Source organism: Mobula birostris, chromosome 9 (assembly GCF_030028105.1).
Source record: "Mobula birostris isolate sMobBir1 chromosome 9, sMobBir1.hap1, whole genome shotgun sequence".
NCBI classification, from domain to species: Eukaryota; Metazoa; Chordata; class Chondrichthyes; order Myliobatiformes; family Myliobatidae; genus Mobula; species Mobula birostris.
In genome coordinates, this window is record NC_092378.1 from 6,436,148 (window position 1) to 6,461,578 (window position 25,431).

The 25,431-nt window shown below is 40.5% G+C and overlaps 1 protein-coding gene across 5 annotated transcripts in view; it reads right to left on the bottom strand.

Moving 5' to 3' along the window:
- tmem117 (transmembrane protein 117) overlaps positions 1–25,431 on the bottom strand; it is a 433,754-nt gene that overhangs the window by 281,917 nt on the left and 126,406 nt on the right. For all 5 annotated transcript variants that reach the window (XM_072267436.1, XM_072267437.1, XM_072267433.1 and 2 more), the window contains exon 3: positions 4,435–4,567. In XM_072267436.1, the coding sequence (XP_072123537.1) occupies positions 4,435–4,567 (133 nt within the window). The remainder of the gene's footprint in view (positions 1–4,434; positions 4,568–25,431) is intronic.

Below are 25,431 nucleotides of genomic sequence, written 5' to 3' on the forward strand. Positions count from 1 at the left end.
TCCTCTTTTCCCTCCTTCCCCTCTGAGTTGAGGGTTCCATCTCAGGGCCAGAGATGCAACCACTGCAACTTGTCCCTGGTAGGTCGTCTCCATCAACAGTATCCAAAACGGTGTACTTATTATTGGTGGGAACGGCCACAGGGGTGCTCTGCTCATTCTGTCTCTTTCTCTGCCCTCTCCTGACAGTCACCCAGCTACCTGTCTCCTGACTCTCAGGGGTGACCATCTCCCTGTAACTCCTCTCTATTTCTGCCTCTGCCTCCCGAATGATCCGAAGTTCATCCAGCTCCAGCTCCCTAACTCGGTTTGTCAGGAGCTGCAGCAGGATGCACCTTTCGCAGGTGTAGTAATCAGGGACGATTGTTCTTGCCGTGACTTCCCACATCCTGTAAACGGAGCACTCAACTGCCCTAACTGCTGCCTCCATTACCTACTCCTAAGGTAATTAGATTTATTAAAGGAACTTACCCAGCCTTACCTCACTTGGAGTGAAGCTCTTCCTCAGCCTCTGCTCACTGAAGCTCAGGAGCCAAAGCCTTCCTACTCTTTCTCCCTCTACTCCACTACAACGCTACAACATCACCCACTCCGTTAATCTGCTCTTCTTTAAATACTCCTGCTGCCTCACAGGCCGACTTACACATGCTTGCGCAGTCCTGCCCTGTTCAACTGCCAAAGAAAATGACCGACTTCCACAAACTGCTCTCTTTTAACCTCTTTCTGTAGTATTCTGTGGCGACCACTTTTTGTTAATCCGAGAATGGATTCGGATGTGTTACGTGGCGACCACTCGACATCTGGAATCTTCTGTGATTGTTGCCTTGCTTTCCCTGTGTGGTCCCAGTGTGAACGTGACGATCACTTGTTCCCTGGAATTTTCCCATGATTGACTTCTTTGTCAACTTAACGTGGATTTTAGAACCCTTCCTTACAGACACCAGTACCTGCTCCCGTAGTTTCGGGAACCTTCTGGGTTGCCATCCTAAGATGTGGGAAGAACTGTTTCTAAACCTCCACAATTTGTGAGCTAAGATGCAGTAAACTGTTTCTGTTTTCTTTGTTTAGGGAAGTAATCTGTTTAATCTGTTCAAATGTCTATGTTTTTTGGGATGGTATTGAAAATATATTCATTTAATATTAAAAGCTGAGTCTGCGGTCTATTGCAGCTGGTTCATAACATAGGACATACACTATGGTAGGGTCCTCGGGAGTACTAAGGAGCAGAGGGATGTTAGTGCACAAGTTTATAGATCCTTCAAAGTAACAGCAGAGGTAGATAATGTAGTTAAGAAGGCGTATGGGATACTGGTCCTCATTAGTCAGACGTACAAAACAAGAGCTAGTGAAGCACCTTCAATAACTCCAAAAGACTGAAGGTGGGTAAATACTGAGAGGCTTTTATTCGCTGTACAATACGACCTCCATGCTGAGTGTCTGCCCCTGGACTGAGGGGGAGGGGCAAGGCGAAATCACCTTTATTCAGGAATCTGTGGGAGGAGCCACAGGGGCAGTCAGCAGAGGGGCATGTCCAGACAGCTAACCCAGTTACAACATATATATGGTTTACCACAGCTAGGAAGTTATGATCCAGCTTTATTAAACGTTGGTCAGACCTCAGCTGGAGTATTTCAGGCAGATTAGATCACCATACTTTAGAAATGATGCGATAGTGCAGAAGAGGGTGAAGAGGAAATTCACCAGAATATTGCCTGGGATGTAGAGTCTCAGTTATGATAAGAGATAGGAGAGGCTCAGTCTGTTTTCTCCAGAGCTGGAGCACAAAGAGAGGACAATAATTGAGGCAAATGTATAAAGTTATGAGGGGTATGGATGGAGCAGACTGCAGAATTCAGTAGGTGTCTAAATGACTATTTGAATTGCTCAACAATGGAAGGCCAAGAGGAAAGTGCTAAAAGATGAGATTGATACAGATGGATGTCCACTGCTCAGCATGGATGTTCTGGGCTGAGTGGCTATGGGCCCACTCTGGCTGTGCTGAGATTCAGGACTATGGACTTGATTTGGTTCAGAATGCTGTTGCTTGCTTTTATTGTTTGCATGATTTGTGTTTTTTTTCCCCTGTACATTGGGTATTGTTCTTTTTTTTAATTAGGTTCTTTTGGTTTCTTGCTTTGTGGCTGTTTGTAAGTAGATGAATCTTAAGGTTGTATAATTTACACGTGCTTTGATAGTAAATCTACTTTGAATTCTTTGCTTCCAAGCTGTAAGGTGTCTGTGACTCTAGAATCAGGAAAGATTTTGAAATTCTTAGGGATAGATGGAGTGGTCTAAAATATCTCACAAGGTAATAACCCAATTTCTTCAATCCTTTGACCAATATTCCACAAATACCATGTTTAAAAATATCTGGACATTATTTCAAAGAGCAAAAACACGGCAGATGAGTCTGCAATTTACAAGATACAAAAGCCTAAAGAAACGTACCATCAGGCTCTAGCACAGCTTCTACCTGCATCTTGTATGGGCCTTTTATTCGATAAGATGGACCCTTGGCCTCACAAACTACCTTGTTATGATCTTGCACCTTTTCATTTATTTGCACTACACTTTTTCAGTAGCCTTTACACTCGCATTGTTATTGCTTTACCTTATTCGAACTCAATAGAATGCGTAATGATTTTATCAGTATGAACAGTCTGCAAGGCAAGCTTTTCACTATATCTTGGTACAAGTGACAGTAATGACCCAATACCAATAACAATTTTTGATAACCCACCCACACCGACCAATGCTGGCTATATTGTCTATATTTTATAACTTTGTTGCCAAGCAGCAACTTTCTCCTGTTTTCTATTCCTGTGCTGTTTCTATACCCTTTTAGCTTAGTTTCAGAAGCCATGTCACTTAAGTGTAGCAATATTAATTGAAAAATAAATTTGATTAACACCGAGCGATAACATTGGCCAAGGAAATGCATTGCTGATTTTTTGACCAACAAGAGAGGAAGAGAGGCAAAACTAGATCATCCACTCAGCTGAGTGAGACCTTGATAACAATTCTGAATCAATAATTTTCTACTTCTCATAAAATCTAAATATACATCAAAGTTTGATTAATATTATTATCAATATCATTGTATTCTGATGGGATTGGTTTATTCCAACGAGCAGGAGTGGATCTAGTTGAGTTTTACCCGTGATCAGAGTCACTGGAGTTGGTTCAATAGTCCTGCAATGCAGTACAACATGTGCCAGAAATCATTCATCACTGTCCTGGGTAGTGGCTTTATTTTTTTTTTCAAAAAAGCACAAAGTTAGGCTGCAAACCATTAAGTAATTAGCTGCCTTAAAACCAAATTTATTCATCAGCATAGGTTGATGTTAATCAACAATAACAGCAAAGATGATCTAATATGAACTGAAAAGTTGTCATCACTTAGCTGTCAGGTGACACTTTGAGACTCAGTGGGAGTTTGCAATGGCAAGAAAAACTGAGCAGCAAGCTTCTCCATTCTATTAAAATTAAAGTCATGCCACAGCAGAATGGTCAATACAAACCCCAAATTATGAAGCACTATTATTGGTGCTTTTTGAACAGAGAAATAACAAAACTACACAAACGCCCTAATGTAGCCCTTTTATAGATTGATAAAACTGATACAGACTTTCAGCTCAGATCCAAACATATTCCCCGCTCCAAGAGGACCACAACCTTGTCATGGCTTGGATGCTTGCGTCTCTCAACGACCCAGAGAGCTATGTTGGCTGGAGCCAGAGCTTCACACTTTGGTTCTTGGTAGTCACCCATGCCAAACAGATCAATGGTTAGATGCCAGACTAAGAGTGCTCCACTGGTCCACCAGTGCTCCGGGTTCAGAGGTTCAGCTCAGGGCTAACTAACAACCCTGACTGATCAAACAAAATTGTAATGGAAACAGCAATGAAGAATTCTTTTATGTCTGAGTGTGACAATATTCCAGAGTCTCCACCCGAGACTTGCATGACTGACAGTGAAAATTGAGAGGAAGCTGCTGACATGATGAAGGAAGCCCGGAACACCACTAGAGATGGAGGATCTTCATTGCTACCCCAAATGCCATCAGTGTAATGGACAGTAAGAAAGTCACTCAACACATTCCCACATTCAAGAAAAAGAATTGCAATAAAATGCAGTTCTAGGTATCTGTTTCATTCTTGTGGAGAAAACCGATAGATAGGTTAAAGATACAAGTAGGCAAAGAGAATAGAAATGTAAGGTGCAAACTTTCAGTGTGGTTTTTAATCCATTTCATATTGCTGCAGCTGCTTTTAACCCAACCCCAGAAAAAGTTTCATTGTTCCCAAGCTAAATACAAGTTCATACTAATGAGAATCTCCCTCCTTCTGAGGTGTTCATTCTAGTGTTAATCCTACATTGCAGCTGGATTGAGTTCACTGTAGATGATCGAGTCATATATAAAACTGCCAAACTTACCTCATGTTTCCAGTGATTAAGAGGCACAGGTTGTAAATATGAGAGAAGATGAACAGGAAGAGAATAGTGGAAAAAAACATCACCATCCAGGAGCCATGATCTTTCCGGAACATCTTAAGACGTAGTAACTGACCTGGTACAAGAAAAATTTAAGGCAAACTTACTTCATTTCAGTCTGATAAATTTATTCCTTCATACAATCATCATGATGACCTCTCTTGATTTTTTTTCTTTAAATTTCTCTTTCATGAATCCTCTCTAATGATAGTATCATTAAAATACAGAGCAGCTCAAAACTGGATATTATATAAAAGTGAATTTAATAATGTGTTGGATGTGTAAGATTTGCACAACAGCGCCTCAGAACATGAGATTATTTGACGTTTAGTCAACCCTTGAACACAAGAAATGATAAAGAGGTGGATGAGTTTGCCAGGTCAAATCTTTCAATTACTCCAACAGATCGTCAGGTCACAAAATGTGCTTGATTCTACCCCATCATCTATACTCGGTCCCACAATAATCCATGACCATACTTACCTGTTGTGGCCACAAAGTCTATTGTAATAGAGGCCACCACTCTGTGGCACTTCTGTAAGGTGTGGTGCAGTGTGGTATGGTGCAGTATGGCCCATGGGGTGACCTAGCCTCAGGTGTGGAACCTGAGGTGCCAACCCCACAACTGCCCTGATATCCTTTTAACACTGACACTATTTTAAACGTGTCTATGCACAGAAACACTTAAAATCATATAGTATGATTTAAACTTCTTTTATTTCGAATAATATAAAATAAATACACTTTATTGAAAGAGTAACTTAAAAAAATGTAAATACAAAAAAATAAACAAAATCTTTAAGTGGTCCAGAAATTTTAACTCTGTTTCTCTTTCCACAGATGCTCCCTGACCTGCTGGGCGTTTCAGCATTTTCTGTTTTTATTACAGCTATCCAGCATCTGTGGTGTTTTTCTACTCTTTCTACTTTTCCAATGTGAGGCCAGTGTTGGATGTGCTGGAACCTCATCTCCATCTCTCTCCCAGCTCCCTCCCTTCTGTCACACACATAGGAGCTCAATCTAATCCTTGTTAAATTGTGCTAACGACATGGAATCAGCTCATGATAAAGCACAGCAGCCAACCATTCAATGAATAATGCACAGCCTTCTGCACTACAACTTATTCTGCTTCAAACACTCTTCTGTTAAGATGGCAGTGCTCTCAGGTGCATCGGCTTCTACAGGGCCAACCAGAGGTATTATTGTTTCTTAAATGTATTTTTCACAATTGCAAACTCTGCTGGACATGAAGAACTTAAAGTACTGCAGGCCTACCCCATCAGTGAGTTGTTTGTTAGCAGAGAAACTGAAGGAGCTGGTCTTGGTGTGGAATGCGTGGCTGCCTGAAACAGAGAGGTGGCAGAATTGGTGCGCGAAGGCAGTGTGCAGTATAACAGTGAGTGATTGTCTTAGTCACTTTTCTTGTGATCGCAAAACCCTGTTTAACATTGGTCACGTGGAATGTGGCAAGCCCATTTCACTGGTTTATTGGTGAACAGCAGGTACAGACAGCAAGGGTGCTACATGGCTTTGCTCATAGCCAGGACTAGGCCACAAGCCATATTATCACCTGTTTGCAGCTGTCCAAGAGAGAGCTATCAGAGTCATTCTGGGGGTGTTGGTGCTGCACTCCAGTGTTCATTCAGCAGAACGCAAGCTGTATTGTGTTCAACTGCAGACTGCTGCAACGTTCATGGACTCAGGAGCTAGGACTGTATTTTTTGTGTGACTGTATTTTGTTGCTATCTTATATGTGCTTTATGTGCCTTGTGCTGTGTATGACTGTTTGGTACTGTGCTTTACACCTTGGCCCTGGAGGAACACTGTTTCATTTGGTTATATTCATGGGTATTCATGTATTGTTGAATGACAATTAAATTTGAACTTAATTATTTACTTATCTTAATATTTGTCAGTGAAACAACTTTGTGGCCGACTTGGAGGAAAAGACCTCTTGAATATTACCAATCTTCATCCAAAAATGATTAAGATCTTGCTGGCATAAATCCTCCTCAAAATTTCAATGTACTTCAGGTCATCTTTATGGTACAGTGGCAGTGAAAGCATTATTATCTGTATGGTGCATTATGGTGGATATATGAGATGGGATATATCAGATAGAACATAAAACTTAGAACATAGAATGGTACAACACAGGAACAGGCCCTTCAGCCCACAATGTTGTGCTGAAGCAAATAAATTAGTTATGAAATGGCCAACTAATTTCTTATGCCTACACAATGTCCATATCCTTTTATCTCCCTCACATTCACGTGCCTATCTAAACATCTCTTAAAAGTCTTAATGTATTTGTCTCCACCACCACCCCAGGCAATGCATTCCAGGCACCCACAACTCTCTGTGTAAAAAAACTTGCCCCTCACAACTCCTTTAAAATTACCCCCTCTCACCTAAAATGCATTCACTCTGGTATTAGACATTTTAACACTGGGTAAAAGATACAGTCTGTCTACCTTTTCTATGCTTCTTATAATCTTATAAACCTCTATCAGATCTTCCCTCAGCCTCCATTACTCCAGAGAAAACAACTCAAGTTTATTTAACCTCTCATTATAGCACATGCCCTCTAATCCAGGCAGCATCTTGGTAAACCTCCTCTGCACCCACGACATCCTTCCTATAATGGGATGACCAGAACTGTGTTCAATACTCCAGCAGTGGAACAACTAGAGTTTTATAAAGCTGCAATATAACTACCTGACTTTTGAATTCAGTGCCTACTAAGCTGCAATATTTCACATTTGGCCGGATTAAACTCCATGTACCATTTTTCCACCCATATCTGTTACTGATCTATATCCCGCTGTCTTTTTTTGCCTGTCATCTATACCAGCGACAACACTACCAATCTTCACATAATCTAAAACACTGAAACTCTGGGACATTAAGCACACATTCCTTTCCCCTTCTCAACCGTCTCCTTAATGGCCACAACATCATAATTCCATGTACTGATCCATACTCCAAGTTCATCACCTTTACCCATAATGCTCCTAGCATTAAGATACGCACTCTTCAAACCATCTGTCCTATCATGTCTATTACTTTGCTCCTTCCTGGTTTCCCAGGCTCTGGCATCTACCTTTCCCTGCAATCTCTTCATTTTCTAACCTGATGCTCTGGTTCCCAGTTAATAGGTTTCAAGCGAAGAACTTGATTCATGCAAGCTGAAAGAAGATTCAGGATCCAAGAATAGCTGATAATGTACAAATTGAAATGAGGAAAGTACATGTTAGATAATTTGTCACAGCAAAGCTGCATGGCTAAGATGCTCCCAAAGGTTTTCAAGATCAATCATCTTAATCACATGTTGGCTGTAGATAAGGAGATGCATCAGCATCCAAGTTCCTCTCTTTATTCTTTCAACCCAAGTTAAATATTTCATTGTGCTAACTCTCATTTGCCATTTTTCCTCCAATTTCACCAATCGATATTCTCCTGAAGTCTCTAACTAAATTCCCTGCTTTCCCTATTTTAGAATTTTTGAATCAAGAGTCAGCTCAGTCTCAGTCAGTAACTCATTTTACACACAAAAACATGGTACCAACACCTGGGAGAAACAACAGCACATCTACCTCCAATATTATCTCTATCTTGAAGGCCAACATCAGAACATCCTTCAAGATGGTGAATCCTCACAGGGTATCAAGCTCCAAAGACATACCTGGCTGGAGTGTTCGAGGATATCTTCAAACTCTCACTGCTGCAGACAGAGGTTCCTACTTTCTTCAAAAGGGCATCAATCATACCAGTGCCCAAGAAGAGCAGGATGAGCAATTTCAATGACTATCGCCCAGTAGCACTCACATCTACTGCAATGCTAGTTTCCTACCAACACAACAGGTCTACGTTGGCCCTCCACTTAGCTTTGGAGCACCTGGACAACAGCAATGCATATGTCAGGCTACTGTTAATCGATTACAGCTAGGCGGTCAACAACATCATCTCACCAGTACAAATCAACAAGCTTCAGAGCCTGACCTCAAACACCAAAGTCACCCAAGTCAATGCAGATCAGTAATCATACCTCCTCATTGCTGACAATCAAAACAGGTGCACCTCAAGGACATGTGCTTAGCCTACTGCTCTACTCTCTCTACACTCATGAATGTCTTGGCTAGGCACAGCTCAAATGCCATCTGTAAATTCACTGATAACACCACAGTTGTTGGCAGAATATCAGATGGCATCAAGAAGATATAGAGGCTGGTTGAGAAGTGTCACAACAATCTTGCACAATGTCAGCAAGACCGCAGAATTGATTATGGACTTCAGGCAGGGGAAGTTGGAAGAACACATAGCAGTCCTCACAGGGTTCAACAGCTTCAAGTTCCTGGGTGTCAACATCTCAGAGGATCTATCCTGGGCCTGACATATTGATACTATCATGAAGAAGGCATGCCAGCAGCTATACTTCATTAGCAGTTTGAGGAGATTTGATACGTCACCAAAGACTCTAGCAAATTTGTACAGATGTACAGTAGAGAGCATTCCAACTAGAGAACATCACCAGCTAGTATGGAAGTTCCAGTGCTCCAATCAAAAGAGACTGCAGAGGGTTGCAGGTTCAGCCAGCTCCATTATGGATACAGCCTTCCCACCATCGAAGACATCTTCAAAAGCTGTGCCTCAAAAACACAGCATCCATCATAAAAGACGCCCACCTCAAGGATATGCCTCCTTCTCATTACTACCATCAGGGAGGAGGTAGAGGAGCCTGGAGACAGACTCTCATCATTTCATGAACAGCTTCTTCCCCTTTGCCATCAGATTTCTGAACATTCCATGAACACTACCTCACTAGTCCTCCTTTGCACTCTTTAGTTATTTATGTTTATTGTAACATAAGAATGTATATGTCTTGCACAGCAACCACAAATTAACTAATTTCATGATATAGGTCAGTGGTAATAAATCTGATTCTGACTCTGAATTACCACTTCCCACTGCTTTCCTCAGTTTTATAACCATGCCCCTTTAACTAAGTGGGCTTTAATGTTGCTAATGAGTCTATTATGTGTTTTTTCTCAAATGTCTTTCACAAATCCATATATACAACAAAACAAATTAAACACTAAAAGCAATAGTGGCAGATAGTCGTTTTTTATTTGTTTGAGCATTCTGGTCTGATTTCCTGAGAGAATTACATAAATTGCCTCTGTCAATCTTTACTCAGTGACGGGATTCTAACGGAAATCAAGTTGCGAATACAGTAATCAAAACCGAGGCAGAAGCCTGAGCTGGAACAATGTTACTGGCAGAATTATTTGAAGAAAAGAACAGTGTTGTCTCAGTGTCCTGGCCATCACTGTCCACTCAAATAACTTAACCGAGTACATATTATCCGGGCATTCATTAGCTATTTTTGGGGATTAACTGCGCAACCCTGAGGCTTTGCTGCAGGTAAAAATGACAAACTTGCACACCAAAAACTTATTAACATGGAAATCCTGATGATGAGGAAAATTTTATTATTTCTTGCTCTCTTTACATAAAATCTGATGAGGATTCTTTTTTTTATGACTATCTGCAATCAGCATGGAGGAATGGATTTATTCCTCTTATCACAAACACCTAGAGCAGATTCAAATCAAATTTTAAATAAATGGTGCTCTGATCTTCAAAGCCTATGACACATGTAGATCATTTGCAAATGCTTTTTGTATTGTGGTTGTTGCACAACTATATTTGAACTCTGGAGGCGATAATAATTATCATCTATTATCTCCATGGCTTATCACTCTTGAAACAATCAAATATCTATTTTTTCAAATGTTCCCCAGCACAGAAAATATGTACATTGTAAGGAGCACAGAATTAGTGTTAGGTCTACAGCCTTTATCAATCCACATTCACGATCGCACAGTTGGCAGATGATGCAAAACTCGGAATTGTTACATATGGTCAAACATACATAGAAAAGTATGAAGACTTAATGAAGTCTGAAGACAATGAATGCAGAATGAAAAATTATCCAATGAATGCTGTTGCTTGCTTTTATTGTTTGCATGATTTGTGTTTTTTTTTCTCTTTCTGCACCTTGGGTGTTCCTTGGGTGTTGGTCCTTTTTTTTAATTGGGTTCTTTCAGGCTTCTTGCTTTGTGACTGCCTGTAAGGAGACAAATCTCAAGGCTGTACAATTTATACATACTTCGATAATAAATGTACTTTGAAATTGTCAGTTGAAATTTAGTGCAGAGAAGTCCAAGTGATGTATTTTGGTAAAAGGAAACCGATTACCACCCCTATATGTTTTAATTATTGAACATTGCTTTAGACATATAAAGGAAAGGGTGAGGGATAGATTTAGAGAGAGGAAAGCTTAAAGTTTTGCTCCACTATCTCTTGCTGAACTCAAAGAATCTCCACCCAGGTTCCTGCATACCCACTTTTACCCAGACCAGATGCTGAAGGTTGACCTTGTTGACAGTTCCAACACAAATAACTGGGAGGTGCAACAGTACATTTCTTGACATTCACCACAATCTCTGCCTTCAATCCTTTCCCTGGCTTTGCATCCTTGTCGTTTATATTCTGTAAATGGGATGATTTTTGAAACTGAAGATGAGCAACATAGGTTTCTGTATACACAGAAAAGCACCGCAAATGAGTCAGGTATTAAGAAGTGGTATCGATTACTTTGGTTGCAAATAGAATAGCCTGGATCATACCAAAGGGCCTGTTCTCAATCTCATACTGTTCTAATGGCATTATTCCCCTTTGTTCAAAGTTCAAAATAAATTTTATTATCAAAGTATACATATGTCACCATATACATCCCTGAGATTCATTTTCCTGTGGGCATACTCAGCAAATCTATAGAATAGTAACTATAACAATGAAAGATGAAGTAGTGTGCAGAAGACAACCAACTGTGTAAATGCAAATATAAATAAATAGCAATAAATAATGAGAACATAAGATAATGAGAAAAAGAGTCCTTAAAAGTGAGACCATTGTTTGTGGGAACATTTCAATGCTGGGGCAAGTGAATGGAGTTATCCACTTTTGTTCAATAGCCTGATGGTTGAGGAGTAGTAACTGTTCTTGAACCTGGTGGAGTGAGTCCTGATGCCTTTGTACCTTCCACCTGATGGCAACTGCAAGAAGAGAGGATGAGCTGGGTGGTGGGACCTCTGATGATTGATGCTATTTTCCAGTTACAGCCTGTCATGTAGATGTGCTCAATGGTTGGGAGGGCTTTACCCATGGCGTACTGGGCCAAATCCACTGCTTTTTGTAGGATTTTCCGTTTACAGGCATCGGTGTTTCCATACAAGGCTGTGATTCAGCCAGTCAATTCCTTCTCCATTACATATCTATAGAAATTTGTCAAAGTTTTAGATGTCATGCCGACACAGATCACAGGCCTCCCTGTGAACTCACACCTTCACAGCCTCAGCTATCCAATAGAGTTATTTCACAGACAACAACTAGGCCTTAGGCATTAGAACCTGGCGACTTTTTGAGAGTTTGTACTAGCAAAGGCCTTTACAACCAGTTATTGAATGCCTTTGGCTTCACAACATTTAAAATAGACTAAAACGCTTCACAAAAATTTGAGCATTATTACAGAAATAACTTAAATTAGTAAATTTATGAAACTACCACAAATGAATAAAAAAATAAATGTAAGAAGAATGGAAAGTAATCATAAATCTTAACATTTACTTATCTTTTTAATAAATAGCAAGCTCATCCAGCTGAACATGAAATACCAGCGGCTGACACAACACTGAGCAGCCAGAAACAAAGTGTTTCCAGTTCTTCAGCTATTGAAAAGGATCTGCCATTGGTCTCAGGGCAGAGTCGAGAGGTAAATTCCATTGTGTTCATGACTTCTTCACTGTAATATACAAGCATAGATGTCGCACGCAGACTAATCCATTAGAAGATATTAACCAACGTTTCCCTTCTACACTGTCAGTCACAGAGGTAAATATGACACAGGGCCATGATAAAGTCAAAAGTAGAGTGCTGATACTTCATCATTCAGATTCAAATGCATTTATTTATACAGGTACATTGAAAAGTACAGTGGAGTGCATTGTTTGCATTAACAACCAACACAACCAAAGAATATTCTGGGGCTAGACCCCAAGTCTGGTGCCAACATAACAGTCCCACGATGCTCAGCAGAACAACACAGAACACACAAAAAACAGAATTCCGATTAGTTGAGCAGTTCTAGGCATCACACTATAGAAAAGAGGTAACAGCAGTAAAAGGGTACAGATATAATTTACTGGTAGTGAACAAGGAGAAATTGAGAAAGAATTGTCCTTCTTACAACAGCAAAGGTTAAGAGATGGCTCAAAGCCACATTTGCATTATGGTAAGAGGTTTTTATAAGAGTTGATACAGAAAAAATATTTCCTCTGGCAAGTGAGCCAATAACTAAAGTACTGCCAGATGGTCTGATGGGGAGATAAGGTAAAGGATTTTGTTTTCTAAATGAGGGAGGATGAGCCAATGCCATTGACACTGTTAAAAGTAAGGATAAGGAATTTACAGGCCACTAACAAAAGCAGGAGTATACACTCAGTGGCTATTTTGTTAGGTACGCTTGTATACCTGCTCGTTAATACAAATATCTAACCAGCCAATCATGTGGCAGCATGAAAGCATGTAGACATGGTCAGGAGGTTCAGTTGTTGTTCAGACCAAACATCAGAATGGGGAAGAAATTTGATCTAAGTGATTTTGACCATGGAATAATTGTTGGTGTCAGGTGGGGTGATCTGAGTATCTCAGAAACTGCTAATCTACCAGGTCTTTCATGCACAATGGTCTCTGGAGTTTACAGAGAATAGTGGAAAAAAAACAAAATACATCCAGTGTGCAGCAGTTCTGAGAGTGAAAATACATTGTCAATGAGAGAGGTCAGGGGGAGAATGGCCAGATTGGCCAGACTGGCTCAAGCTGACAGGAAGGTGACAGTAACTCAAATAACCACAAGTTACAACAGTGGTGTGCAGAACAGCATCCCTGAACACACAACATGTCACACCTTAAAACAGATGGGCTACAGCAGCAGAAGACCACACTGGGTTCCACTCTTGTAACAATAAAATGGCCACTGAGTGTAGGTCAAAGAATGACTGTTCTTTTTAAACTGCATAGAACACAAAGGTTCTGTGTTGTAGGTTGCTAGATTCTATGTTAATATATGATTCCTCTCCTTGATAGTTTTATGCCTTTAGCTAATAGGAAAGGAAAGGTAAGTTGCATCCGGAGTTTCTCCGGTTGGCGGACGATTTCCCTCCACGCCTCTCTGACGTAGTGGGGAACCGCGTACGAGGCAAGTTACAGCAGTGGTTTGCCATTGGCTTCTGCCGGGTGAGTTTCCAAGAGATCACCAGCTCGTAACCCAGCACGGATGGAAAGCATGCAGGGGAGCCGGCTGGATTCGAACTCGGGACCTTTCGTCCCGAAGTCCGACGCTGATGCCACTATGCCACCAGCCAGATATTTTCACCAAAAAAATATCATCTTTTAAGAATTATCTTATTTTGACTGATAACAGTGAAGAGCAGAACATTGATGCCTTGTGTTTGTAAGAATCTTCAGAACCCAGCACTTCGAATGGAGTCAAGTCCTGCAGTAAGTCCAGAACGAGGGGTAACAGTTTAAGGATAAAGGGGAAGCCTTTCAGGACCGAGATGAGGAAAAACTTCTTCACATAGAGAGTGATGAATCTGTGGAATTCTCTGCCACAGGAAACAGTTGAGGCCAGTTCATTGACTATACTTAAGAGGGAGTTAGATATGGTCCTTGTGGCTAAAGGGATCAGGGGGTATGGAGAGAAGACAGGTACAGGGTTCTGAGTTAGATGATCAGCCATGATCATATTGAATGGCGGTGCAGGCTTGAAGGGCCGAATGGCCTACTCCTGAAACTATTTTCTATGTTTCTATGTTAATCAGCTTTCACATCTGGGCCATCAATTTGCTATTTCTTGCAATGAAATATAGTTGTGAATAGAGATTCAAGTGTTGGTCTCTAACAGGTTATAGGCATTGGGAAAGCAATACAAAGTGGATCAGATGGCCAAAAGAATAACAAAATGTTTGGTGACAGAAGGTTAGGGATGAACAGGAGAGGGAAGAACCTGTATTAAAGGATTGTAAACACTCATATCACAAATACATCAGCCACATTATTAGTTTGGGATTTGCTTTCATTCCTACTGCATTGTAGCAAGACTAGTGACAAACAGCCTTCAGAATCTGATCACAGCTAAACTGATTATTGTGAATATCTAGAATCATTGCAAAATGTAAATGTCCCAAGCACTGCCATTTCCAGAGTCTCTGTGGATATGGAGGCAGAATTTTGTTAAAAGTGGAAGTCGCTAGAATGGCAAACTTTTCCAAAAAGATGTTTGGGTTAGAGTTAGTAAGTCATGGGTGTGCTATGTTCGCAAGACGGCCGCTCCCAGTACATCCTCAGACTGTGATGGTTGTTGACACAAACATTTCATGTTTCAATGTACATGTGATAAATTATTTTTTTTTAAACCTCTTTAAACAAAAGGCATGGGACCAGCAGGAAATGCAGATCAACACGGAACAGACTAATTGAGTCCAGATGAACAGTCTCAACCCAAAACATGAACTGTTCATTCCCCTTCATAAATGCTGTCTGACCTGCTGAGTTCCTCCAGCACCTTGTGCATTGCTAGGGTGTGGTACACTGATAATGAGAAAGCAATACTGACAGAATCTTCCCCATTAGGTGACACTTAATTACATCCTGCAGAATGCCCCATTATATTTGAGCAGAGATTATTTTGGACACAGTGAAGTAGGGAGAAAAAAGGAAATTCACAGTATGATTAACATACATGCAACTGTATTCAGACAATGACCACGTAGATCACTTTGTCTGTACTTTATTATGTATGCTGCACTCCTCATCTCAAATACCCCAGCACATTAACATCATGCACATGTAACTCATGTGCAGTCACCCTGTCACGTGTTGCTCTAAGCTAACTCACAATGACTGGCTATAGAATGGCATGGAAGTGGGTTTCCATTTGTAGAAATGGGTAGCACAAGATTCTCAAATAAGAGAAAGAAAACAAAATAAGGAAGATCACAAAAGGGATTCAGATCGACACATGGACAGATAAGGAATGAAGGGATATGCACAGGAAGATATAAAGTTTAATTGGTATCATAGTTGATACATATTGTGGGAAGAAGGGTCTGTTCTTGTTCTGCATTGTTTGATGTTCTATCACTTTACTGGAAATATATAGATGCTACTTTCTTCAATTTATTGTATTGTTAAATTTAGTAGGCAAACAGCTGTCTTTTTGTCAGTACTGGTGGCATTGTACAACAGCCTGATTATTGAGGAATTGTACTGGCATCTTTAAGGTCACCGCACTGAAACTAGACTTGGTCAATAAACAGTGACAATTCTCTAACAGTATAGCAGTGGCCTCAGATGTGACTACCAAAGGATAGCTCATCTCAAGGCATAAAGAGAGGATACCAGGCAGATTTTGCTGAACTCGTCATTCTATTGTGCTTGATGTTGCAAGGACTAATGAATCAAACTAAGAAAGACATAAAGAAAAAGTCTCATTGTCAAGTTATCCTCACACTCACCAGCAGCATTATGCTATGTGATCTGTTAAATTATGTGAATGCATATTTGGGCCATATTATAGAAATTTCAGTAAGCTAGTGTAATACATCCACTATCTCATTATACTGCAACCTCAGCTTGACAGCTGTATTTATTTTCAGAACTGTGTTAGCACATCCTTTGTGTTGCCAGAGCTATTAAGAGTCAGGCAGGCTCATATCGGTCAAATCAGGACCTCTTGTTCACAGAATCTACACGGTGATGTCAAAAACCTGGCTTGCATAATATTTCAACACCAAGAGGGAAGATCTCTGCACCAGATCGCTGCAAACGGCTCAGGTGCACAAATGAAGGCAAGTCTCAGGCAGATCTGCATGATTCCCTTGTGCAAATCTAAATCGGACAGAGCTGCATTTTGCCTAGGTAAGGAAACTGCTTTGATAATAATGCTTCCAGCTGGTGAAAGATGATTGCAAATATAAATAATTTTAAGGACGTTCCTTTTCTCCCTTACATTTGTAAAGTTGCATTGGGACAAATGGGTTCACGTTTATCATGCCAAAAGGAGAATCTGAATGCAGATACACCAGCTATAAGCGAATTTCCACCAGTTTGGACTATGTTGTGACTGACTAAACTGAGGTACAGGGAAGCTGTAAATGGGAGGTATAAAAGTCTTTATTTAACATAGCAGATCTTCTGGAGAAAATCTCTCCCGACACAATGGTTTATACATTTTAAAGAAAATAATGAATAATAGCTACAGTTGCAACGTCTATAATCACGCTTAACTTTGACACTTTGACATAGACAGGTCACTGCAGAATTACATATTTATGGGACCATATCCCTTCTAGCAGAATACTTCTGAATATTCAATGCTCATAGCTGGTTCAAAAGCTTTTGAGCACCAACTCCAGATACCCGCTCTTTTGTTATAGTGCTAAGGGATGATCATTGAATATAGAACAAGCCACAAGGTTAAATGACAAAACACACCTGTCCTGAACTGTGCATTAAGTAGCAGGGATAAACCTTTAACAATGTGCTAATACAGGAACATTCAAGGGACTTAAGAAGGGCTTCATCCCCTATTGTTCGATTGGACGTTCCGCACTGCTTTGTGGGCCAAAGGGCCTGTATTGGGCTATAGGTTTTCTATGACCTAATCAGCTCTTTCACACCACCATCCCAGTGGTGCTGCCATGTTCCCATACTCTTAACTCTACCTCTCTGTCATTCTATTATCGTTAATTTACTTTTTTTATACTGCTACAGACTGCACTATAATCATCTGCTATTTTGTACTCATGGTTGCATTTATTGCACTTATTTATTATGATCAAGTAAGTGGATTCCAGGACACATCAGGACCAGTACGTTTTGGCCCAATTAAGCAGCTGACCTAATTAGCCAAAGCTTCATTGAAATAGTTAAAAAGGTATATAAAAAAGACAAGCTGGGTAACACATTATGTATTTAAATAAAATTCAGAATGAATTCATACACCACCAATACCAGTAAAGTACTATAAAACTGTGTATTAGTTTCTCATTCAGTGTATGTTGATCTGTTCTTTTGATTGACTGTAAATGAACAAAATCAGCATAGACACCTAATGCAGATAGTGGACTGTCTTCAAACAATGCTTTTGGCAATTGCATCCTCCAAATCTTCAATTTAATTGTAACATTCAAGATGATTTTCGATACCTTTATTCTTTGTAATTCCTAACTTGCTGAAGTAGTAAAATCATTTCATTTTCACTCCCAGCCGTTTCTGGCATCTCTAAGCCTGAATGCTTTTAATCACAGTGAGCAAAACATTTCTAAATTATCTTACTGTTCATTACTCGTTAACTATCAGTGACAAAAATCACTGCTTTTTGAACTCAAACATGCAAGTGACACAGTTCAAAGTGTGGTGTAGTGTCTCACGGCCACAAGATGTGCACGTGACTGAAGCTAGTTAGAAAATATTCAGCAACAACCTGTCCCAATTAAGCGGGATTGTGAACCAAATAAACAAAGGGGATCCTGGCTATTTTTTCAATTTGTTTTTGTTCTTTAAGTATTGTCCCAAATAAATGGTTGCCCCAATTAACCAATAGCACAATTAACTGGAATCCACTGTATATTGCGACTGTGGGAACTTCACATGAACAAGGAATTTCATTGCACAATAAACTAATTTAATCTATTCATTGCTGATTAAAAGGCATTTAACCTGATAAACTATCAGAAGAAAATACTTCACAAGCAGTGATTGATTTGTGATACACCAGTTGGATGTATGATAAATCACTGATAAAGTATACGCTCTGCAGTTTATATGGAAGTTAAACTATAGAGATATCTTTCTAGGGGCTTCTAAGGTACAGGATGTGAGAATGTTTTCCTCAGTAGGGATATCTAATTCATGGGGTGTATTCTCTGGATAAAAGATTGGGAGCAGGAGGAGGAGGAATTTTTTCTGAAAGGAATGTGAATCTTTGGAATTCTCCACCTTGGAGAGTCAGCTCATTAAATGTGTGCTAAACAGAATTTAAGAGATTTGAACTATAATGGAATCAGGCAGGAAACTAGGCATTAGGCCAAAGATCAGACCAGCCACGATGTTACTAAGGGAGTACATGTCTATAATAACCTATCTCTGCTCTTATTTCTTGCATTATTGTTGTCTTATATCAGTGATGTTGGTAACTGCTGTAAAGATAATAAGCTCAATAAATACAAGAGATTCTGCAGATACCGGAAATCTTGAGCGACACACACAAAATGCTGGAGGAGCTCAGCAGGTCAGGCAGCATCTATGAGAGGAATGAACAATCAACATGTCAGGCCAAGAAACAAAACATCAAATGACCTGAAGAATGGACTCTGCTCAAAACATCAATAACCCTGAAATGTCAACTGTTTATTCCACTCTGTAGATGCGGCCTGATTTGCTGAGTTCCTCCAGCACATTGTGATAAACTCAATAAAGCCTTGCACATATCCATTGTTGGAATATTTCTTCCACCCTTAACACCTAGACCTGTGTATCCACATAATGTGAACAATTTGTATACATAAACTTTATCTTTGTCTAATTATTCCTTTTAAGCAAGTGTGCCATAGGCTAGGATTAAATTGGGGGATTGCTGGGTGGCACAGCTCAAAAGGCCAGAAGGGCCTATTCTCCACTGTATCCCAATAAAATAAAAATAAAATTTAGATTTGTTGTCTTGAAAGTTTTGTGTAATAAGTTAAAAACCCATACCAAATTTAGACCTTAAATTTCAAGACATAAAAAAGTAAAAAATTCAATTAGTTGAAAAGTATTTCTCACAAAAAGTTAATTGCCTTGCAAAAACATCATGGCCGACTTGCCTTTCAGTAATTAGCCAGTATAACTGATTCACAATGCGAACTTCACACAATAAAGCACTGCTCTTTCTTTCACTGTCATGAAAACAGTGATCCAATTAAGCGGTGTAGTGTTGAGTGATGTTGAATATATCTTCATATGGCAAGATTGAATTTCAGCAAAGAAACAATATGCATTTAAAGTGTACATCCAATGATTATTGCATTTGTTTTTCAGCCTTCCACTGATTATGCAAATGAGTTATGAAATAGGTTTAATTGTAAAATGAATAAGTACACTAGAGAGTTTGTCAGAATTTTAGATGTTAACTTTGATTAGTAATTAAGTTGCTCAAAATCTCATTAAAGTTCAAAGATAAATTCTTTTATTATGCTCTTGTTTTCATACAACTGTGTGTGTGTGTGTGTGTGTGTGTGTGTGTGTGTGTGTGTGTGTGTGTGTGTGTGTGTGTGTGTGTGTGTGTGTGTGTGTGTGATCTTCCCAACCAGATGAATGAATAATTCATGATGGCACTGAACAAGTGATATCATGAATTAGCTCCCCTGACCATATAAATACAAACAGCCTCAACTAAAAGCAGTAAATTTCCAGGATTACCATGAAGGAGATTCCAGCATTCCTGCTCCTGCCCTCCAGCAGTAACTACTTCTCTGGGCACCGGAGATGTGTGAATACCTGCCTACAGTAGACTTGCCCTTGTGTGTGCCCTCATGCTCAACGTACGCACAACAGCAGAAGAACAAGCCCTTAGGCCCACAAGGTCTGTGCCAAATAGAATTCCAAACTAAACTAAATAGACCATAAGCAAGGAGGGAGGAGAAGATGGCAGTGCCACGCAGCGCGCGCAACCATTCCAAATGAATATCGATATCTGTAATTACAGGTGCCGTGCACAATCGGATTTGATGGGGACAGCCGTGAAAGCGCAGAGGAACATCTGGAGTAACTTCTGAAATGCCTGCTTCGCTGTTGCTGCTACTGTGCGATCGAGAATCTCCAGAGGGGAAGGCCCCAAATCCTCGGCTTTGCGTATCGCCTGTTGTCGGGGCCGGGGTCGAAGCGCTCGGCAGAGATGGTGCTCAGTGCATCAGTGTCAAGGAGGTGGTCAGAGGCTCAGAGTTTTCGGATGGACTCAGAGTCGGACTGTGGTCAGATGCTTCTGGGATGCTGCATCGGCAAGTTGGCGGCGCTAGAGGTTTACCGTCTGTGTGAGATGATGGGACTTTCAAGAGACTTTGAGACTTTTACCATGCCCATGGTCTGTTCTTATCAAATTATGGTATTGCTTTGTACTGTTGCAACTATATGTTATAATTATGTGGTTTTTGTTAGTTTTTTAAGTCGGTTTGGCATGTGTTTTTGTGACATTCTGGAAAAACATTTTTATCATTTCTTAATGTATACATTATTAAATGACAATAAAAGGGGACTGCGTGTCCTCATAATCATAAGAGCATATGATATAGGAGCAGAGCAGAATTAGGCCATTTGTCCCATTGAATCTGCTCCACAATTTCATTGTGGCTGATCCATTTCCCTCTCCGCCTCAATCTCCTGCCTTCTCCCCGTATCCCTTCATACGTTGACTTGGCCTCCACAGCAGCCTGTGGCAACAAATTCCACAGATTCAATACCCTCTGGCTGAAGAAATTCCTCCTTATCTCCATTCTAAATGGATGTCCCTCTATTCTGAGCTGCGTCCTCTGATCTTAGATTCCCCAACATCCTCATTCTTATGAATTCCAGTAAGTGCAGGCCCAGAACCATCAAATTCTCCTCATGTGATAAGCCTTTCAATCCCAGAATCATTTTCATGAACCTCCTTTGAATCTCTTCAGCCTGCACATGATCCATATCCCTCCATTCTCTGCATATTCATGTGTCCATCCAAAAGTCTGCTTCTACTCCAACCCTGGCACCTTATTCCAGCCACTTACCACTGTGTAAAAAACATCTACCACACATCTCCTTTGAATTTCCCCCTCTCATCTTAAATACATACGCTGCAGTACAGTGGTTCTCAAAGTGGCCCATGCCAAATTTTGTAGAAGCCCACAAGTAAAAAGCAAGAAATTGGGGACCGCAGGAGCTTCTGAATGGGCCATGATAAGTTACTGTTTTAATGAAATATTACTTAAATAAAAAAATGAATATATGTACGGTAATTTATTTGGAACCCTGAATGAAAGGAATGGGAAAACATGCTAGATGATGCAAATGATGCAGCAAAACAGCTTAGCCTGGATGTGTGGGAGAGTGCAGCACATCAATCATTATCTCTGCTCCTGCTTGACCATGCACAAATCACCATCCATACTCTGCAGGACAGCCCACTGAGACACGATCCACATCCACCCCAAATAATGAACTGTAGGTAGTAAGGCCAATCAGCTACTATAGAACAGGAGGCTGGTTCTGTTTACTTTCCAATGACCCACACATGTTATAACAGTTACAAAATGTGACACGAACGCTGCAGTTACTGCAGTGGTGTTATCTGCCAGAAACAGCTAAACAGCAAAATCACAGGAAGTCTACTACTGCATCAGCATCTACAGCCATCCCACCCTTCAAAAACTCATTTCAGGGAGGTAGCATCATCAATTTGCGGCATAGAGTAGCTCTTTAGCAGCTAGCCAGTTACTTTAAATAACGTTAGCTACGCTAATAAACAAATGACACCTGTTAAACTCACCTCAACACGTCTTTTACAGTCTTAACCCACCATGGGCAATAGAAAAGTCACTGTTGCAAACAGTGCAGCGAGCAACACTGTCATTATTTTGACCCCTATTAGGCAGGGGTACACTTTAGTGTAGTCTGGGGTGACGTACGTTTTATATTTTTTTTGGAACACTCTGCCATGGCGCGCGCTCGCTCTCTCTCTCTCTCTCTCTCTCTCTCTCTCTGTCGCTCGCGTGCTCTCGCTTGCTTGCTTTCTCTCTTGCTCGCTCTCTCGCTCTGTCGCTCGTGCGCTCTCACTTGCTTTCTCTCTGGCTCGCTTGCTTGCTCTCGCTCTCTCTCGCGCTTTCTCTCGCTTGCTCTCAAAAAAATTGCTTTCCGTGATATTGTACATAATTTGCGGGCATCAGGGAGCCACTATTCACATGCGGGAGACTCCCGGAACTTCCGGGAGAGGTGGGATGCCTGCAACTACCATTACAACTTCCATTAAATCCCTGATACTTATTTTGAAAGGAAGTTCAATTAGCTTTTCTTGGTGAGTATATTACACAATAATAAAGCACTTCTGATGAAATTTGTTAGGTTTTTGAATGCATTTTGCCCAAAAGCTTAAGACCAATGCCAACCGTAAAACTATTTTTGAAGAACTCAAGAGCTACTTCTTGGGGAAAAAAATATTCCACTGGAAAATAAAATATCTTGCGCAACCGATGGTAGGAAGATATAGAGGATCCATTGCTCCCTGAGATCTACTTATAGATATACAGTATTTGAAAAACTGGATTTATTAAACAAACAGTTACAAAGAAAAAATACAATCTCATATCATGCAAAGAAGCTATTATTGCTTTCCTTGGAAACCACAAACTTTTCAGCAGCAATATTAGACGTCATGAGTTTATGTAATTTCCTTCACCGGCCACTCTTCAAATAGAATTGCAAGATGATGACCTGATTGTGTATCTTGATCATTTGAAACTACTGCACACTGATATAGAATTTTGGTTCAGAGACCTTCTGGAGATGTATATTCCAGATTGGGTGGTGGATCCATTCAGGCTGAATGTGAATGATGTTGACATCACATTGCAAGAATGTCTTATTGGGCTGCAGAGTGATATAACAACTCAAGCAAAGTTCTAATGCAGCAAACAAAATTTCTGGGTAACTTATTTTATTTAAAGTAAGTTTCCACAGTTCTGGGAGAAAGCAAAGTTGTATAAATTGGATTTCCCACCTCTTATCTAATTGAATGTGGTTTTAATCAAGCTCTTCATCTGCAATGAAAAGCTTGTTACTGTCAGGATGTTGTGAAAAGAGATGATCTCCAATATCTTTAACCAAGTTACAACCAGATATTCAAAAACTTGCTCGTTTGCATCAGTTGAAAGATCTCACTAAATACACAAATTACTAATATTGAGCACGCTTTCATTGATGGTTGGAAGAATATTTTATATATTATAAATAAAGTATCATATTCAAAGCTTGAAATGGTTTTATTTTTCATAGACACCTATAACATTATATTTAACATAAAACACCTGTAATCTGTTAAAACCTAAATATTGATTAAATATTAAAATAATGAGTACAGTTGACCAAAGGCAACTTTAGCAACTAACAGAGACTATGGAGGGTGGGGCTACTAAAGTAAATGAAAGCCATAAGTGGGCCACAAGCTGAAAAAGTTTAAAACCATTGCTCTAGTATTTGGCATTTCTACCTGTGGATAAATCCCCGGGACCTGACAGAGTGTTCCCTCGGACCTTGAAGGAGACTAGTGTTGAAATTGCGGGGGCCCTGGCAGAAATATTTAAAATGTCGCTGTCTACGGGTGAAGTGCCAGAGGATTGGAGAGTGGCTCATGTTGTTCCGTTGTTTAAAAAAGGATCGAAAAGTAATCCGGGAAATTATAGGCCGGTGAGTTTAACATCAGTAGTAGGTAAGTTATTGGAGGGAGTACTAAGAGACAGAATCTACAAGCATTTGGATAGACAGGGGCTTATTAGGGAGAGTCAACATGGCTTTGTGCGTGGTAGGTCATGTTTGACCAATCTGTTGGAGTTTTCCAGGAGGTTACCAGGAAAGTGGATGAAGGGAAGGCAGTGGATATTGTCTACATGGACTTCAGTAAGGCCTCTGACAAGGTCCCGCATGGGAGGTTAGTTAGGAAAATTCAATCACTAGGTATACATGGAGAGGTGGTAAATTGGATTAGACATTGGCTCGATGGAAGAAGCCAGAGAGTGGTGGTAGAGAATTGCTTCTCTGAGTGGAGGCCTGTGACTAGTGGTGTGCCACAGGGATCAGTGCTGGGTCTATTGTTATTTGTCATCTTTATCAATGATCTGGATGATAATGTGGTAAATTGGATCAGCAAGTTTGCTGATGATACAAAGATTGGAGGTGTAGTGGACAGTGAGGAAGTACTTTCAGAGCCTGCAGAGGGACTTGGACCAGCTGGAAAAATGGGCTGAAAAATGGCAGATGGAGTTTAATACTGACAAGTGTGAGGTATTGCACGTTGGAAGGACAAACCAAGGTAGAACATACAGGGTTAATGGTAAGGCACTGAGGAGTGCAGTGGAACAGAGGGATCTGGGAATACAGATACAAAATTCCCTAAAAGTGTCGTCACAGGTAGATAGAGTCGTAAAGAGAGTTTTTGGTACATTGGCCTTTATTAATCCAAGTATTGAGTACAAGAGCTGGAATGTTATGATGAGGTTGTATAAGGCATTGGTGAGGCCGAATCTGGAGTATTGTAAACAACAGGAATTCTGCAGATGCTGGAAATTCAAGCAACACACATCAAAGTTGCTGGTGAACGCAGCAGGCCAGGCAGCATCTGTAGGAAGAGGTGCAGTCGACGTTTCAGGCCGAGACCCTTCGTCAGGACTAACTGAAGGAAGAGTGAGTAAGGGATTTGAAAGTTGGAGGAGGAGTGGGAGATCCAAAATGATAGGAGAAGACAGGAGGGGGAGGGATGGAGCCAAGAGCTGGACAGGTGATAGGCAAAAGGGGATACGAGAGGATCATGGGACAGGAGGTCCGGGAAGAAAGACAAGGGGGGGGGGACCCACAGGATGGGCAAGAGGTATATTCAGAGGGACAGAGGGAGAAAAAGGAGAGTGAGAGAAAGAAACTGTGCATAAAAATAAGTAATCGATGGGGTACGAGGGGGAGGTGGGGCCTTAGCGGAAGTTAGAGAAGTCGATGTTCATGCCATCAAGTTGGAGGCTACCCAGACGGAATATAAGG